Genomic DNA, 13,374 nt, shown 5'->3' on the forward strand with positions numbered 1-13,374 from the left:
TTTTTTGTTTGTTTGGGTTTGTTGTTTTTTTTTTTTTTGCTTTTAGCTTTCTAAAAATGTAGGGCTTACCCAGAATTTTGAGGCTCAGGTTGCTTTCTAAACATTGGGTGGGACAGACTAGGAGACCAAAATAAACCAGAAGAAAATGAGTACAATTCAAAGTATTCAGAGTTACTAAAGTCGGCATTTTTATGAGATTGGATTTGTAGCTGTTTGTGTTCTCTTTTTGCAACAGAGCAAAAACATAGAGTGAAAATGCAACACAAGATTTTTGTATGAATATATGTGTGTAATGATAGAACAGCTTTTCTATCAGTGTAAACAGATTTAAGTGCTGGGCTTTGTCAGAACAGCTCACAAACACCGGTAGTTTATCCTCCCCCTCAGGGAACTGAACCTCCACGGGTCTGTGTCCAGTTGTAACGGGGAGCTTTGTGTGAAACGTTTGTTGTAGTAAATACTGTGTTGCTAGGTGGAGGGAGATGTGGTGTCCTTGGAGTCCAAAGGGTGAGTGTGGCTCCCTTATGCTCCTGTAGAGCAGTTTAACTTTTATGGAATTGCCCTTGAAGCTGTTAAACGGAATGAAATGTGCCTTGTAGGTGTTTGTGGTTATGCAGCAGGGACCTGAGACTGGAGGGGGGACACTCAGATCTCATTAAACTGGTTAGATTACATAGTTTGGTGATTTTCCTAGGGTTTCAGCAGTTGTTCACAGAAGTTTTTGATAAGGAAAAAAATGCTTGAGAACTTCCTCAATAGTAATGAACAAAACTTTGGCTTGGTCACGCGTGCAAGTGTCTGTGTCGCATGTAACCTGGGGCTGAATTAACTCATTAATGAAAAATCAGAGTTATTTAAAAATGACTTGGTTACTGTGGTGATGGTACAGTGTGACTCTGATGGTAGAGACAACTGTAATGGGCCATGCTGCCCTGTTTCGACTTGGTTGTAAACATAATGTTAACCATTATTTACTTAAAACATGATAAATATTTTTCTGTAAAAATCCTTTAGGTGTGAATTTCATTGCAGGTGTAGCTACGTGTTACATTTTGTTTTAGTGTGAAGTTCTCACTGTCTCCTTCAGTATCTTTTCTCTTCCCTGCTACTGTAGGAGTCTGCTGTTTCATAGTTGTGCTGATACAGCTCTCAGAGTCCATGCTGTATGGAAGACAGCTAACCCCATCAGATGTAAAAAATATTTTTATTCAAATCCAGATTATTATTACGATGATCTGATTACAGAATGCTGCTGGTAAACAGTTCCACTGTGGCGGTGGAAAGCAATGGGAATTAAAAGCCAATTTCCTTTGTCAGAAAAACACATCGTGCAACTACATCCCTGGAGGGTGTAGTAGGTTGAAGCCTTAAGTATGTAACCTGTTGATGCTTTCTCCTTTATGTGTGGAGACCAATGGATTACAAAAAAAAAACCCAACACAAACCAAATCCTTCTGTTTACCTTTACTGGCTTTTACAAATAATCTTAAGGCTTTCCAAAAACTATGGTTGTAATTAACGGTTTAAATGGATGTGTTTTGGGCTAAGATGATCCCCGCTTCAAGCCCCTTACCTGGACAGTTGTTATTACAGCCAGTTTACTGGGGCTGTTGTTAACTGAGGTGAAGGCATTAAAGTATTCCTTATCGTTTCCCCTATCTTGAAGACATGTTGGTGAAATGCAAAAGAATCACTAATAGGAGGGCAGCATTTTGAACCCTTGCACCCAAAGGCTCCACCACCAGGTTTACAACATGCCTTGGCTTCGTGTGCAGCCCGAGCCATGCTGTCTGGGGACAGGAGACATGCTGGAAAAAGTGCAGAAGACATGCAGTTGCCACGAAATAATTACACTGCTTCGATTTGATCCCCCTCAAATCATGCAGGGCATGATGAGTCTGCCTGGCAAATGTGCTCTGCAGTGGTCCTTTGAAAAATGTTCATCCTTACAGATTTTAACTGCTCTGCTGCTCTCCTGAAGTCTGTGCTACACCAAGTAGCTGTGAATCCGAGGGGATTATCACTGAATATTTACAGTGACTTTTCTGACCTTTTAATCTGTAGTTACTCTTGGAGTCTTGGATAACCATGTTACTTATTTATAAACGATTTTTAAAAACTTCCAAGTCGGAGGGTAGCTGTGATGTAACCATGCCGAGAGCTTCCCTACCAGGAGTTTGGGTGGTAACAGAACATGCGAGGTTGGTTACAGATCAGGCACGTGGATGATCCAAGTCCCCCCTCGGTTTTGTCCATGGACTATTTTGTAGTCTTGCACAGGTTGGTTATTAGCGTTTTGTGATGGATACTCATCGGTGTAGGAGGAGTATCTCGGCACAGGCATACCCTCAAGACTGCTTGACTTAATGCGCCTGTTACACAGCTTGATTATTTTTTTTTTTTTTTTTAAGTACTCAATTTCTCGGTGTTGCTGTATTCTGGAGAGTAAATAAATCTAAAACCATGAATGATGCATAATTTTACTCTCTGCTATAAATAATCTCTATGTAAGGGAAATACTCTTGCACTGAAAGATATTTTGTTTCCTCCTCCAGTTTCCAATAAACCTTTCCTTCAGCCCGTAATCTGCACCAAACGTGTGGCTCTTCAAAATTAACCGAAGAGCACGTTAACTTGTGCTATATTCCTATTCCAGGATACGATCTCTTTCATAATAATGCAATGGAATTTTTTTCTGGGTTAATTCCCCACCATGTGTCAACATAGGCCATTAACCGTATGTGTGATTGCTTAATGGCTGGCCTGCAGTGACTCAAATACCAGTTCGAAATAGGTCTTTGCATACAAGTATTGTTCTCTCTAAGATCTTGATGATGGCTTGATTGGCACATGAATAGGGTACATTAGAGCTAGTTACTGTGTCTGAAAGAAAGCTAAGACATCATGTTGGAAGAAAAAAAAAACCAACAAAAAAACCAGGTTGATGTGACATGGGAAGGAGGAGGCAGGAGAAATAACTTAAAAATATGGTGGGGGAAAGAGGGGGATGTTACTTCTCTTGCAGGAACAGACCTGTCAGAAATTTTTAGCCTTTCTGTGGCTGTCAGTGAAAATGTTGTAGGTCCTGCCTCAGCAAAATGCTAGAAGCTTACTGGAATCAACAGGATTTATGTGCTTTTTTTCATATTTGTACTGAGGAGGGGCTCCATGTACCCCAGTTTCCTAAAACTTCTGAATATCTTGATCCCCTCTAGTAGTCAGGGTTGGTGGGTAAGTCTGACGTTTGAGTGCTTCCATGAAAAGCAGGTTACGTGCTTCATCCCCAAGTGAGCAGTCACAGTTCCAGTTAGTTTGAACCACAGAACAGTGGATGGAAACATTGCGTATAAGCTGCTTACATAGCTGTTAGAGCCTAATTTCTTTCTGCTGTGATCAAATGGAGTGAACCTACACATCTAGTAAATGAGAAACTGTCAGAACAGTGTCCTGTTCTGTTTGCCCGCTACAAAAAAAAAAAAAAGTAACTCATTTGCTTTGAAGAGGACATGGTGGGTTGCAGCTGGGCATAGCACATGAGAGCAACATTGGGCAAGTGGAGGGCGCTTGGCTCTGCTGGTGACTTTGGGTAGATGACCTGTTTTGCCTCCCATGCTGTTTGTCTTGTCCGTTTAAGCAACAAACTCTTCTAGGTGAGGAGTGTCTCCAACCGTGTGTTTGTTCAGCGCCAATCACGTTGACATGTTGAACTAGGGCCCTTAGCTTCTTGATGCAATACAAATAGCAGAAGATAAGATGTTGTGCTCATTTGAGAGATAGCATGGGTACTTAGGAAATGGCAAGTGTATTTGCAGGGTGGGAATGCAACCTGCATCTTATTTAGCCAGTCACAGCAGATGTTGACTAAGGCTTTTAGTATTTGGATATTTCCTTTCTTACAGGAATGTTTCCTAGAAGTGGAAAAGGAGCCATGCTCATAAATCAAAAAGTGGCATGGCTGATAGGCTTTTTGTGACAGCAAAATGGGCTATGAATGTAAAACTTAAGTGTTGGAGGTGTCTGTGATCACGTCAGAGGCAGCTGGAACATACTTAAAATTGTTGGGCAGAGATGGAATCACAAGGAGAAAAATCTACATTAACGCAAAAATTGATTTCAGATCTTCCATTTTATTTTATCATTAACAACTTTGTCCATGTTAAAAGGAACAGTAGATGAAGATCAGAAGGAGAAAAATGTGTTGGGGCACGGTGGTAAGAATTGGAGGATATGGGATAGTTAATACTGCAGAGTCCTGGCCGTTGGCATACCCAGAGCTGCCCTCAAACGGGGCCCTTCCTGAGATAGGGAGTTTAAACAATTTTAGTTAGATGGCGCGAGACTGAGGAGCTTGCACAGAGATGAGGGGGCCATGCACGAAAGACATACCAGGTGCTGATAGTGTTGATAGGCTATTATCTTCTGGCCTGAACAGAAGCTTCCTCTGGTCCTTGAAAGTGTATGTGTTACCCCAAATTCCGACACAAACTGGCCTGGCGGTTTGGCCAGGGAACAACTGAGGCTGCGCAAAACAACAGGATGAAGAGTTCATCAGCAAGGAAGAGGAGATACTTCATCTATGCAACCCCCGCCCTGGAATCTGCGACCACTGCCCAGGACCAGAGGAGCTCCATGCGCAGACGCAAGAGGAGGAGACCTGATTACCATGAGAAGCGAGGGAAGGTGGGGATAGAGTATGAATATGTATAGGCATCTTATGAATATACAACACTTTGTAACATATGAGCAAGACCATAGCTGCAGAGGGTGCACGTGTTTGTGGTGGAGCGATTCCCCATGCGCCCAGCGCTGAATAAACATACCTACTTTACAACTTCACAGTTGTAGAGTTACTTTTTTTCCACAAGTCATTCCCACTGAGAGATGGGTGCTAGCGGTGGTTCAGACCTTGTCAGAAATTGGGAAAATGGAAATTTTCAATGCAGTTCCAGTCTAGCATACTGGGGCATCGCTGGGCTATTACCGTATGAACGTTAGTGAATAGTATAGGCCGAGGTAGCCAGACCTTGCAGTAACAGATGTAGGTAGTATATAAAAGGTAAGAAATTAATTACTCGGTGTATTACTTCAGCTTTTTTTTAAACTCAAACATCACTGCAAGCTCAAACATTTTCCAAGTGTAGGCTCCTCTGTAAACATCGCCTTTGCTTTGCCTGATATTTGTTTGCCTCCTGGTCATGATTTCTGGCTGTTGGGGTTGGCATGTGTGTAACATAGATCCTTGAATTTTAGCTGCACTTATTGGAATCGCAGTGTGGGCAATTATCGTTCAATGCAGTAGTCGTGAGGTATTGCTTCTGGGAGAGAGTTATTCACTTCTTGTTATCAAGAAGTGAATACAGTAAAACAGAAAAAACCTCACCCTCCGAACGTTTATGTTTTTAATTGAAATAATTTAATCGGCATTTCCTTCCTGATCCACCAGGTTTTCTGTGCTTTCATTACATACTGAATATGTTTAAGACATGGGGCAGTATTAATGCAGACTCATTTACTTGGTCCCTTCGGTGGTTTTATGTTCATCCTGAAGAAACTGGCTAAATGGGAAAGTAGGTCTAAACTAAGGATGTAACTCATCTGCCCTGGGACTGGCTGCTGAGGTGTGTGATTTGGTTGAAAATTACATTGGTTTTCATCATGTGAGCATGTTCCTACAAGGAGTTCAGCACCGAATGTGTTCCTTCAAGACAGTAGCACCACAGCACAACTTAGATTGGTTTAACCTTGAGTTTCCCCCATTTATTTTCTCTCCCCTGCCCACCCTCTGCCGCAGCTCTCCCTGCTGCCCCCTCCCCAGGCAGTGCTCCTGGTTAATGCAGAGGTGACCTGGACCGAATTCAGAGCACTGACCATTGCCGTACAGCTGTGTATGCTTCTGTCCCCTGTTTTTGGATAACTGTCAAAGAATTGTTGGTCTGGTATACTAAGAAAAACGTCTTTTGCTTTGTCTTGTTGATGTTCACCAATGTTAATGTAATCAGGACATTATCCACTTATCAATGATCCCAGGGGTAATGGCTATCTAATTGTTTTTTGAGTATTTTCCTGCATCATGTTGGCTTCCATTTGCAATAAACTGGCTTATTTAACATAGTTTCTAAAGACATTAACAGCTTCAGCTTTTCCTAGTACGACTGAAGCTGGATCAGGGTTACTACCTGAAGAACTTTACATAAGATTAAGACCTTTTACCTAATGGTTTTGTACAAGTAGGTAGGAGGGCTTTATTCAAATATAGATAGCTCTGCCTAAATCATTTTGTGTTATAATTAAATAACTCAGTGGCAGAGGGCCCAGACCTTGGAAAAGACTGAATGGAGCCTACAGTATTACATGCTATTATCTATCAGCAAACAGGTTAAGCTTGCTCTGAGGGAGTATTTTATGGGATTTTAAAGGTGCCTTGTTGAAACATGATCTTCTTTACTTCAACAAACACTATGCCCCCCCCCCCTTCCCTCTTCCCCTTCCCTTCTAAACTCACAAAAGATAGAGGTTAGGTGGAGAGTCAGGAAGAAGTTAGCTATAAATGAAGTGCAAGGGAACACGGGGTGGGGGGGTGGTATTTTGATTTTATTTTTCAAGCGGCCACTCTTGATTGGGTTTGGTCAAGATGTAACTTTCCTTTTCTGTAGCTAGATATTTCATGGTTTTCCGGCTTAAGATCTTCTTTACCGAGTGGAGTATTTTCAGTTGTTAGCATGCTTTTGGATGCAGTGTACGAACGTGGTGAGAAGGTGTGCGTGCCCCCAGTTCAGTGCAGACCCAAGTGCTGCTAGCCCAGGCTGCAGTGCAGGATGGAAAGCGTAGCCCTGACATCTCCTATGAGTTCTAGGAGATGTGCCAGCACACCAGAGCCTGGGTAGTGGAGGAAGGTTTCTTTGCCTAAAATGTGCTCACCTTTTGGCTGGGGAGATACAGTGAAGAATGGTAGGTATTGTCAAAAAAAAAAAAAAAAAAAAAAAAAAGCAAGCTGTTACATCTATTATTTCCCTCAGTCCAGAGAGACCGGCATCGTTTTCCTTTTCAATGCCCATCAGTTATTGTGGGTCATTAGCTTTCATTCTCTGCCTATATCTTGGGCTAATTTATTTACCATTTTTGCCTGTGCTTTCTGTAGCCCTCTACAGGAAGTCTCTGTTTCCCATTTTGTGATCCCTCTTTGTTGTTGCAGCTTTTCTTCTTGTGCAAGAATTATTGTCCCCCTCCTCTGTTTCCATCATCTCTAGTTAACTGTCCTTTCCAGCCAAAGTACGGCTCTGGCAATCTGTAAGAAAGGCATTTAGGATAAATCTTAACAAGGGTCGGTCTACTTTATGGTAGAGGCAGTACTTCAAAATGAGAGAGAAAGCTTTCAGTGCCTTGCAGGAGATGCTGTGACATGCTGTGCATTTTATCTGATTCTCTTCTGCATGATACCACTGATGAAAGCTGTGACTGAAGCCACTTTCTAAAGATAAGTAAGAGGTTGTTTGGGGTTTTTTTTGTTTGTTGTTTGTTTTTTTTTTTTTACAATGTGAGAGAATTAGTAAATTGCTATTCAAGTTTCGAAGTGTTTCTGCTTAACCTGAAGCCTGGGGAAGTTTGACTTTGGTTAGTGGTAGAATAAAGAATCCTTTAAAAAAACCCAAAACCAACAACCCAAAGCCAACCAAAACTTTCTATCAAGAACTGGAATTCTTGCACAGAATGAGTATAATAAAAAAGTTTAAGTGCGTTATATTGCCTAGTTCCAGTTTCTGAAATCTCCACTGCTGGTTGCTTTAAGAGTAGTTTAAATCTCCTACTTTATGCAGAGAGGAGTTGTGGTGCAGTGTGTTTTTTACTGTGTCCAGCAAAGGTGCCTTCCTCTCCCAAGTTAATTTATCTCATTTGATGCTAATTTTCAAGAGAGAGGTTTTCGTAGCTTTTAGCATCCTTGCTAGTTAGTGTATGTACAAGTATTTTTAAAGACTTTAAAGTGTTTCTGTGTTAGGTGAAAGCAGGGGTCTGTGCTAACCTGAGCTGGAAATAAAGATTGAAGTAAAAGGTCAGAATAACCCAAAGGGATCTACTGAAGCAGGTGGAAGACAGCAAATGACTGCTGGAATACCGTGGCTTGATTTTTTTTTTTTTACCTTTGGCCTGTAAAAATTAGTCTCCGCAGTACCTGGGATGGTGAAATAACATTTTCAGTAGGATTCTTCAAGCTACTTGTTTTAGTTGTTTTGTGGGTTTGGTTTTCTTTTTTTTTTGTGTGTGTGTGTTTTTTTAATCCATTCTCTAGTACCTTCCCAGAAGAAGGACAGAACTTCTGACTGGCTGTGAGAGCTTTATTTATTGTTCAAAACTGCAGCCACAGCAGCAATAGCACTGTAGGAGGGAGCAGGGTTTTGTTTATATTCTGGTGTTACATCTCTCCTACCTGAAATGGCGAAACTAATTGTAACTGTGAGGCTGTGATTCATGTTATCCCCAAGATGCAGCCTCTTCTTGCTAAAGAGGTTACCACGTTCGGCTGCTCATCATTTTAGTTTCGATGCCAGCTCCTTGCCTGATCACGCCCTGACCTGCCTCGGTTAAAGTTGGTTAGCGAGCGAAGGTTTAGCCTCGCTGCTTGGTACAGATAAGCCTGGTTAATGGCTAACTGCTGAAAGGTGCAGGTCTACCCCTGCCGCCTCCTTTGTTTTCCTGACTAATCCACAGTGTAAAACCACGGCATTGCTGTCCTTATCTTTTTCCCCCTTAAAGCTGTTGTGTCTGTTTTGCGCTTCCCAGGGAAAACGTCCCATATCTAAGCATGAGGCTGAGTTTAATTTCAAGACAAGAGATGTAGGTTGCTGGGGCTGACAGATCATACTGCAAAGTGCTGAAAGAACAAGAAATTAAGCTAAGCCTTCCAGATACTGAGTTTGAAAGTCGGTATACCAGTAAAATCTAGGGCAAGCGTGGGGTTATTTTGTTGTTTTGTTTTGTTGTTGTTTTTTTGGGAATTGTTTTTTTTCGGTGGCAATTGAAAAGTTGGTGGGTGTTGAGCTGTTTGTAGGGGTCTTATGTCTGTCTGGATGGAGTAACTTAATCCAGAATGGGTCCTTCAGCATAGTGCTGCTGAGATGGGGCATTAGGTAACTGCTGACACGATCCTTCTGTGGCGTGATAACATCAATCCTGTGCACACTGCTAGAGGTTGGGAAAGTACTATTAGGTATTCATTTGATTAATTCTTAGAACTTTATATATTAGGACCTTAAATGAGCTCTGGGCCTGAGGTCCTTCTAGTAGAGGTGGAGGAACAGGTGAAATAGGGTAGCTTCTTACTGGAGATTTCTTACCCATAACCAAGGCCTGTACTAATATTTTATCTTTATTACATGGACAACCTCCTTGATTGTGTATAGACTGATGTACTTTTTGAAACTTTAGGAACGTTAAAATGAATATTTTCTAAAATAAGAGCAGTAGTAACTTGTCAAGGGCTATCTCTGTTTTGGGAAGTGGTTTGGGGGGGAATATTTGCCATTATTTTGTTCTAATATATGATGCTAGTCCGTTTTTGTTTAATTCATCTATAAAGCATTGAAAAGTTATTGAAAGTTATTGAAAGTTCAAAGTTATTGAAAGTATATTCCCAATTTACTAAGCAAACTTGTTAGAGAGTAGTTAGTAAGTCATCTAATTTTAGTGATATGGATGTTTGCTAATATTGTTTGTAAATTCTTTCACTGAAGCTCATGAACTACATAATATTATGAAAATTATGAACCCACGAACTCCTCCTTTGAAGGTATTCTGTAGAGTGAAATGAAAATAAAATAATAAAAAATTATATATACATGTATATAATGTATACATGTATAAAAGCACAGCAAGTGTCTCATTTTGGCCTCTACAATTCATTGTGGCTTTTCCCTTCTGTATTGGTTGCTTTTTTGCTGATAGTGCATTTCAGGTAAGAATGTGTTTTCACCTTCTCACCTATGTTGAAACCATTGGGGTTTTTTATAGCAGTTTTTCAAAATGTGATCTACCTGTGTCTGTTGTTTGGTGAGGCGTTGGCAATAATTTTGTGGTTTCTGTTGCAAAACTGCTTTTACATAAAGTTTTTAATTGGGCAAAAATAGATTTTAAGCTTATATGGTGATCAGTAAGAAACTTTGAAAGTTGGTGATTTGATGTTTCTCAAAGACTGCGAATCAGTGCAACAGGGGTTGGCTTATTTACTGAGTAGAAGTTACTATCACATGTAATGAAGGCAAATACAGAAACTGTAGTAATTCCAGCTTTTTAGCTAAACATGTTGAGCAGTCCTTGAAGTTTTACATGATAATGCTAAAGACAGAATTGCAATGCGTTTTTTGTACCTATTTTTGTTACAAAAGCAGTTTTACTGAAAATAAATTTCAGTAGAATTCATGGCTATTTGTGGCGCTTCTCAAAATTTCATTAATGTGTGTTCTGTTCATGCTTTTACATCCAAAGAATTTACTCCCCATATTAAAATTGTAGATGGCTAACACTTGGAGCTACAGGCAAAAAAAAATCTTTGCTAATTTCAGATCCCAGAGAAAGCTGAAATTACATAGAATTTGGATGTCAGCACGCTGTATGTCTACACGGTTTCCATTGACTTTGTTTAGGATTGCATTATGACCCTTCTGAAAATCAGGTGTTTATAGCTCTGGAAACTTGAAGACCATTGTTTTCAGATGGATGTGATTTCTTGCTGCTTCTGTCCTAAAGAGCTATCAAGTAGTGCAGCAATGTAGTTGCAGTCAAAAATCCTCGACAAAGTGATGCGTAGTCACGCATAAAGTGCCTTCTGATGATACGTGCTGTTGACTTATTTTTACTCCTCCTGTTTAATATGGTATATATGATAATAGGGCTTTATATCATCTGGACAGTCTTTTGAGAAAGTTGTGATTTTCTTGCACAGGTTACTATTTCTTAGGATTCATGTAGGGTCTCCACTCCCTTCTTACCCTTCTGCCCTATTCAGAAATGCTTCCCAGTTGATACTGGAAGGAGCTGTGTAGCCTTCTGGAAAGGAGAGGACCAGCCTGGTTGTGTGAAACGCGTGTTTCGTGACAATTTGAAAAATGTATATGGGGGTAGGGAGAATAAAAGTTGTAGTCTCCTGTGGAGCAGACAGCTGACGAGTCATGTATCTGATACTTTTATTTACTTTCTTGCTAGGGAAGAAAAATGCCCTGCTCAGCAACTGCAGCATCTCACAGTGCTCAAGCTGCCGCTGAGACACAAAGCACCTCTTAAAGCACGCGGGCTGTAGCGTTCAGAAATAAATCATCTCCAGTTCAGTTCCTTCTGGAGCTTAGTGAAGGAGTCTATTGTGCTGTAGTGAAATTTCTTGGTCTTCTTTCACAATTGGGCTTGTTTTGTATGTGCTGAACCTTATTTTGATCTCCATTTCTCTGGAGTTAATGTTAGTATACGCTTAATAGCTGCCAAGGAATAATTCTTTTGGTTTACACTGGGGAATGAGGAATGAAGTTTTGGCCTGCTATTTAATAAACATTTAGTTTAAAGGAACAGTTGTATCTAGATTTAGTGTAAGAGCACAGTGTTGATGGTGGTGGTGGCTGGAGGTTTGTGCTGCTCGGGTCGGGGGCAGCAGACCAGTTGCCTGTTACTTGTTTTTCTCAAGATAAATTCACTGACATCAGTTGACATTGGCAACTGCTGTGGGGATAAAAAGTACTTTTTTTTTTTTTCTTCCCCCAGTAACTATGGGGTTTTTTTTATATAGTGCCTTCTGTTGTAAGTATAAATAAGGAAATTTTTAAAAATGAGCTATGTTAGACATTATGGTCTGGCAACTGGAGGAATAACGTGGGCACTCTTTGCAAAAAGTGGTTTAATTAGCAGCTGCAGCGTTTTCGGTAGGTTATGTGGTACTGACATGGCATTTGGTCTGTCACAGCATGAAAAAAGGCACAGAAGTCCTGAGATACCGTTTGCTCAGGAGCAGCACTACCCCCCTCCACATGCTCATTGCTCCCCTTCGGCGTCTGACTGATCCTCCTGAGGTCAGCACCAAGTCCTCTCATAGGTGGGAGCCGTGGAAGCCATCCTGAGCATGAAACGTAATTTCTCAAGGGGGTTGATTTTGTTTTGCTACAGGTAGTTCTTCAGGGATTTGTGCCCTTCCAGTATAGCAGGAAGAGTCTAAATTGACCTTTCTTTGCCTCATCAGAAGTGGGAATTCCAGCTGGGACAGCTGTTTTAAAAATAGTGATGGCTATGGATGGGCTAAGAATGTCTGCCCCGCAGTAGGCAAGGGCTGGTACTTTATTCTAAGGTCAAACTTTTTAGGTGGCAAAGAATATCTGCTTTCCTGAATGCAGTCACCAGCCCTTGAGATCTTCATGCAGGAGCTTCAGTGGTACTTGTTGACTGTTAGTGAGATGGAAGGGGCGGTTTGGTTTTGTTTTTTTTTATTTTTACCCAAAATACAAGGGGAAGTGGCACAGAGATGCTAAAGAACAATGAATGGAAGACAGCAAGCAGAAGGAAGCTGGGAGGGCTGTACTAATGAGTCTTACTGATTTGCTTGTTAAACTGCATATTTAAAAAAAAAAAAAAAAAAAGGTGGTAACCAAGTGGAAATAAGAACTTGGGTTATGCCATGAATTGTTAGGCAGTTATTAGTTTAATTATCAAACTGAATTTTGTTTTCGTGCTACTTTTACTCACGTTGAGCAATAACTTGCTTTAGGACTGGATTATCTGTGATGGTTATGTAGGTGTGAACTGAGGTGATGGCACCAAGTTTGCCACTTACTGCTCCTTCAGAAAGAAAAAAGCTGAGCAGGTCTGCATACCTATCATGTAAGCACTTGCTGCTGGCCTGTCTCTGCTCATGGATTGAGAATGAAATCTGCTTAAAACTATTACCTCGAGGACTTCTATAGGTTTTGTAGGAAAAAAAAAAAAAAAAAGACTGTGGTAGAGCTAGGACTTGTTTCTGCTATTCTTGTCAGTTGTTCCAGAAGCCATGTTTGCCAGAAGCTCTTTATTAAGTCCCAATACATGTATTCTTTTTTTTTTTTTTTTAAAGACATTGTGGGATGAAAATTTGCGTGGTGGGTGGTCACAATCTTTTTTTTTTTTAAAAAAAAAAACCCTTTCATATGCTGTGGTTACAGAGCAGTCTTAATCATCTGTGTTAAAATTGTATGCATGTGTAAGTTGGTAAAAACTAATACTGGGGATAACAGTCTTGCATTTCCCTGTATTTTCACGGTCTTTTTTTTTTTATTTTTATTTTTCCTTAGAGGTGTCAGAAGACTTTTTTTATTAATTTCCCTTTATATGCTGCAACTGGATTCTCAAATTACTGTGCGTTGCAAGTTTAGT

At 40.6% G+C, this 13,374-nt stretch overlaps 1 protein-coding gene across 1 annotated transcript in view; it reads left to right on the top strand.

Moving 5' to 3' along the window:
* The window catches only part of LGR4 (leucine rich repeat containing G protein-coupled receptor 4), a 62,328-nt gene that overhangs the window by 1,776 nt on the left and 47,178 nt on the right, over nt 1-13,374 (top strand). The window contains exon 3 of the mRNA XM_026850683.1: nt 4,456-4,691. Coding sequence (XP_026706484.1) covers nt 4,456-4,691 — 236 coding nt within the window. The remainder of the gene's footprint in view (nt 1-4,455; nt 4,692-13,374) is intronic.

The sequence above is a fragment of the Athene cunicularia genome (genome assembly GCF_003259725.1).
Source record: "Athene cunicularia isolate RWA chromosome 5 unlocalized genomic scaffold, athCun1 chr5_part3, whole genome shotgun sequence".
In the NCBI taxonomy this organism is placed as follows: Eukaryota; Metazoa; Chordata; class Aves; order Strigiformes; family Strigidae; genus Athene; species Athene cunicularia.